Source organism: Lithobates pipiens, unplaced genomic scaffold (assembly GCF_037356315.1).
Source record: "Lithobates pipiens isolate NorthernLeopardFrog02 unplaced genomic scaffold, aLitPip1_a1.2 Scaffold_16, whole genome shotgun sequence".
NCBI lineage: Eukaryota > Metazoa > Chordata > Amphibia > Anura > Ranidae > Lithobates > Lithobates pipiens.
In genome coordinates, this window is record NW_027507748.1 from 22,340,263 (window position 1) to 22,346,262 (window position 6,000).

At 50.6% G+C, this 6,000-nt stretch overlaps 1 protein-coding gene across 1 annotated transcript in view; it reads right to left on the reverse strand.

The window, feature by feature from the left end:
• LOC143984214 (leukocyte cysteine proteinase inhibitor 1-like) overlaps positions 1-2,254 on the reverse strand; it is a 30,093-nt gene extending 27,839 nt beyond the window's left edge. The window contains exon 1 of the mRNA XM_077484502.1: positions 2,212-2,254. Within this exon, the coding sequence (XP_077340628.1) occupies positions 2,212-2,234 (23 nt within the window). The 5' untranslated portion in view covers positions 2,235-2,254. The remainder of the gene's footprint in view (positions 1-2,211) is intronic.
• Positions 2,255-6,000: the final 3,746 nt, after the last annotated feature.

Below are 6,000 nucleotides of genomic sequence, written 5' to 3' on the forward strand. Positions count from 1 at the left end.
CTTTTGCGTGCGCTGGCAGAGGAGCAATTCCCACTCCCAGAGAAGGATTTGCGGGTACCAATCCAACAGCGCCTGCAAGAAGAGGCCGGTTTGAAGATGTGTTGGTGACTTCGGATATGAGGTCATTCTTTCAGCCGACCCATCGACAGGTGTCATCCGGATCCAGCATCAGGGAACGCCTAGACCGTCAGGTGTCCGACTACATTGGGTTAACGGCCGATGTGGACGCTCTGAGGAGTGATGAACCCCTAGACTACTGGGTGGGCAGGCTTGACCTCTGGCCAGAGCTTGCCCAATTTGCAATCGAACTGTTGGCTTGCCCCTCATCCAGTGTCCTGTCCGAAAGGACGTTCAGCGCAGCAGGGGGGATTGTGACCGATAAGCGTACTCGCCTAGCTCACCACAGTGTTAACTACCTCACATTTCTAAAAATGAATGAGGCATGGATCTCGGAGGAATTCAACACATGTGATCAGTAGACCATGTATATGTCTATAAACAATTTTTGGAATCAAGCACACAGACCTTCTTAATTCATTTGGCTCACTTCCCTGACCCAAAAAAGCACACCGTACTATATGCCCCTACCCTCCTCTTTGAAGAGGTTGAGCGGTGTCATATTTCTACTGGGGCTGCTTATTATGAGGGGTTCCCACCATCCCTGTGCTGTGCTGACTTCCTCCTGGGTGTTCTTATTATGAGGGGCTCCCACCATCCCTGTGCTGTGCTGACTTCCTCCTGGGGGTTCTTATTATGAGGGGATCACACCATCCCTGTGCTGTGCTGACTTCCTCCTGGGGCTGCTTACGGTGCTGCTGTCAGCGCTGTATGTCACGGAGCTGCTGTCAGCGCTGTATGTCACGGAGCTGCTGTCAGCGCTGTATGTCACGGAGCTGCTGTCAGCGCTGTATGTCACGGAGCTGCTGTCAGCGCTGTATGTCACGGAGCTGCTGTCAGCGCTGTATGTCACGGAGCTGCTGTCAGCGCTGTATGTCACGGAGCTGCTGTCAGCGCTGTATGTCACGGAGCTGCTGTCAGCGCTGTATGTCACGGAGCTGCTGTCAGCGCTGTATGTCACGGAGCTGCTGTCAGCGCTGTATGTCACGGAGCTGCTGTCAGCGCTGTATGTCACGGAGCTGCTGTCAGCGCTGTATGTCACGGTGCTGCTGTCAGCGCTGTATGTCACGGAGCTGCTGTCAGCGCTGTATGTCACGGAGCTGCTGTCAGTGCTGTATGTCACGGAGCTGCTGTCAGCGCTGTATGTCACGGAGCTGCTGTCAGCGCTGTATGTCACGGAGCTGCTGTCAGCGCTGTATGTCACGGTGCTGCTGTCAGCGCTGTATGTCACGGAGCTGCTGTCAGCGCTGTATGTCACGGAGCTGCTGTCAGCGCTGTATGTCACGGAGCTGCTGTCAGCGCTGTATGTCACGGAGCTGCTGTCAGCGCTGTATGTCACGGAGCTGCTGTCAGCGCTGTATGTCACGGTGCTGCTGTCAGCGCTGTATGTCACGGAGCTGCTGTCAGCGCTGTATGTCACGGAGCTGCTGTCAGTGCTGTATGTCACGGAGCTGCTGTCAGCGCTGTATGTCACGGAGCTGCTGTCAGCGCTGTATGTCACGGAGCTGCTGTCAGCGCTGTATGTCACGGTGCTGCTGTCAGCGCTGTATGTCACGGAGCTGCTGTCAGCGCTGTATGTCACGGAGCTGCTGTCAGCGCTGTATGTCACGGAGCTGCTGTCAGCGCTGTATGTCACGGAGCTGCTGTCAGCGCTGTATGTCACGGAGCTGCTGTCAGCGCTGTATGTCACGGTGCTGATGTCAGTGCTCTGTATTACGGTGCTGCTGTCAGTGCTCTGTATCTCCTGCACCCTCTTGTTTGCCTACCCTGGTCCCTGACCTTCCCTCTCCTCCATTGCCTTCATTAGCTCCATAGTCCTGAATTGTCAGAACAATTTCCCAAATAAAAAAAAAATGCTTGTAGTTATCGATCCCAAATTCACCTCATACATGTATTATGCTATTGTCCAGGTGGTGGGACTACGTGCTACCCCCTAATAATTACCCCGTGGCCGCAAATTCGACCTAAAGGTTTGCGAAATTCGCCTCCCATTGAAGTCAATGGAGCCCGCGGCGAACGGTCGTTTTCGCGAACGTTTGTGTCCGTTCGCGTTTCGCGTTCGCGAAACGTCCCGTCGGAAGTTCGTCCATCACTACTACTGGATATGGATGACTCATATTATTTATTTATTTTTTTGCAACAGACTAATGCCCATTAGACAGTACCTGAGCTTATATACCTGAGGGCCGTACCATTCCACAGAGAGGGTGGGGGTGTCCAATAATGACCACACCCTGCAGGTGATGTGGAGAAAAGCGATACCAGACTTTGGAAATGATGCCGTACAATTCCTGTGATTGCTGCAAGTCTGTGCTGAGAAAATAATTTCTTGAATTTGGTATTTGCCCCCCCCCCAAGCAGTGGAATGGTACATGCAGCCTGCAGATCCTTGGAGGTGAATTGGAGGGTTGCATGTAGGACTTACCGCCCCCTTTCCCCCCAATGGAACACCTAAAGAAAACCATGCAGGTGCTCAGGGCTGTACACATGATGCTGCCCAAATGAATTCTGAAGTTGCATTTGTAGCAAAACCACCACCGAACGTGACCCACTCAGGTGCCACTACCACCCTACACCCACATACAGTGGTTCGGCTGTTTCAGGGCTAAAACGGGCAATTAAAAGGAGACATATCACCTCCCAGATGCCGACCAATTAAAAAAAAAAAATAATAATAATAATTTAGGCCTCGTCCAGACAGATGTCTGCCCCTCTGAAAAGTGACCTGTGGTAGATCACTTTTCAGAGGGGTGTCCCCCTGTCTGAGCAAGGCCTACATTATTATTGTTATTTTTTTTTAAATACAAGCAGTGTAAGCGGCAAAATGTGTCTTGGTATCAGCCTCAACCCAGTACAACACAGCTCAGACTGGAGAGGGGAGAAGCAGTGGAAGGAACCAATCAGCTGTGCTGCAGGGCTCATGAAGTATCATGGGGTATGCTCAAAGAAGGAGAGAGCAGAGTGACAGGGAGGTATTAGGTTGCTGCTACTCCTTTCACTGTCCTATCATAGGTTGGGGAATGAGAAGACCTGTGAGTGTTACTGAACTTTAGGAGAAAAATTTATGTCTTGCCTGTCCTGACAAATAGGGGTATGCTGCGTGCCAGAGCTGTGTAAAACGCAGGACTGGATGGAAAGAGATGCAAATAATTTTCAACAAATTTCACATAAGCCGGTCAATAAGAGCAGTTTAGCGTTTACACTCGGGTGACATCAGTTTGCTCATCCCTGGTTTTCTGCCCCAATTTCATGTATTTTCATGTCTTATATTGTACTGCATTAGATTATTATTGTTCATTAGTATGCTGACACCTAGTGGCAGTTTCTGGTCACTACTGCTTGTTTATTAATATGATTTGGTATCTACCTCTGTCCGCCCCTCCTGTTTAGTGCTAGTTACTTTAGTCCAGGGATATGCAATTAGCGGACCTCCAGCTGTTGCAAAACTACAAGTCCCATCATGCCTCTGCCTCTGGGTGTGATGCTTGTGGCTGTCAGAGTCTTACTATGCCTCATGGGACTTGTAGTTCTGCGACAGCTGGAGGTCTGCTAATTGCATATCACCGCTTTAGTCCTACCTAAACCCTCCTTATTTCCTTCATGTTGCCTGTATTGAAATTAGTTGAAGTAAAATTGTGATGGATTCATCTTCTGTGTCTTATTGATGGCGTTGAAGCCATATTAAACCCAAAAGCAGACATTTATTATATTGCAGCCTAGCAATTTCTAGATGTGATGGCTGCATTAGTTTTCTTTTTTTTTGTGTCTTTCCTTCTTCTACTTTCACCTGGTGATCCAATCAGTAAGCCTGCTGTGTTTCAAAAGAACAAGCTCTCTTGCAGATTGTATCAGTTGCAGGGATGAAGCAAACCATCAAACGCTGGAATGATGTGAACCATGCAGAACTTTGAGATCCCATTTTTTTTTTAATGGGTATGGACGCAGAGATCTGTATTTTTTTTAAGATACACTATATTACCAAAAGTACTGGGACGCCTGCCTTTACACACACACATAACTTTGAATGGGATCCCAGACTTAGGCTCCATTCACACTAATGCGTTTTTTGATACATTATGCAGAAATGCAGGGAACTTTTTTAACATGGGTTCCTATGGAACATATTCACATCAATGCATTTTTGTACCTCTTTGTTTTTGGAAAGAGTCGGGACTTTGTTTTCCTGCAAAATTCAGCGTTTTGCATGTAATAGACTTCAACGGACCCGCATCCAAAATGTAAGTCCCCCCCATCTGGTGACGGTAAAGGGTGACCCCACCTCCTGTGGCGTCACATGACATCAGAAGGGGCGGGGTCACCCAGTTACGTCACCGGGTGGCCCCGCCCTTGGCTATATATCTCTCCTCCCCCCCTTTTCCTGTGGCCTGCCAGGTTGCGTACTCGGATAAGGGTCTGGTATGCCACGACACACCGGATGGGCCTGGTATGAATTTTAGGGGGGGGCATGCCTTTTTTTTTGGTGCGGGGGTTCCCCTTAAAATACATACCAGACCTGAAGGGCCCCATGTTATTTTTTTTTTAATTTCCCCTTAACCACTTCAGTACACTGTTACATAAACTACAATGCCTGCACTGATTGAATGTAGAGTATACACTGAATATATAGGCTACACGGAATGCAGAGTATATATATATATATATATATATATATGTATACCAGCCCTCAAATTTTCCACAGGCCTACTCACATTTTGCGAGTGGAAAATGATGGCTGGCGAGGAGTTGGGCTGCCTGGGAGTGGGGGGGGGGGGGGCGAGCACCGCAGGCGGGCAGAGTTGATCGGGAGGAAGGGTGCATGAAGTTAGAGGTGAGCCGCAAGATCACCGAGCGGTAAAACACGCCATAACAGCTGACATTGAAACTGTCTCCGCTCTGCTCATTCTCACACAGCCCTGCCTCCTCCTAACCCCGCGCCTGTGATAGAGAGAACGCGGGTCCAATGCAGGGATGCATTCTGTCTATCACAGGAGCGGGGTTAGGAGGAGGCTGTGTGAAAATGACCAGAGCGGAGACAGTTTCAATGTCAGCTGTTACGGCGTGCTTTACCGCTCTGCAACCCTGGCTTTCCTCTAACTCAGCATGATCAGTCCGCCCTGGTAAGGCTGCAATGGGGGCCCTGCGAGGTTGCTATTTGGGGCACGGTGATGCTGCAATTGGGGGCACAGTGACGCTGCAATTGGGGGCACAGTGAGGCTGCAATTGGGGGCACAGTGAGGCTGCAATTGGGGGCACAGTGAGGCTGCAATTGGGGGCACAGTGAGGCTGCAATGTGGAGCAGAATGAGGTTGCAATGGGGGAACAGTGAGGCTGCAATGTGGTGCACGGTGAGGCTGCAATGTGGGGCATGGTGAGGCTGCTATTTGGGTCACGGTGAGGCTGCAATTTGGGTAACATTGAGGCTGCAATGGGGGCACAGTGAGGCTGTAATTTGGGGCACAGTGAGGCTGCTATTTGGGGCACAGCGAGGCTGCTATTTGGGGCACAGTGAGGCTGCAATGTGTGGCACGGTGAGGCTGAAATGTGGGGCACGGTGAGGCTGCAATGGGGGCACGTTGAGGCTGCAATGGTGGCACAGAGAGGCTGCAATGTTGGAGCATTGTGAGGCTGCAATGTGGGGCACGGTGAGGCTGCTATTTGGAGAACGGTGAGGCTGCAATGTGGGGCACGTTGAGGCTGCACTGTGGGGCATGGTGAGGCTGCTATTTGGGGCACGGTGAGGCCGCGTACACACGGGCGGACTGTTCGCCCAACTTTGTCCGTCCAACAGTTTCGGCAAACAGTCCGCTCAAAATTAGCATGGGCGGACATGGCCACACACGACGAACGAACAGTTTGCTGAAACCGTGCGCGATGACGTGAACG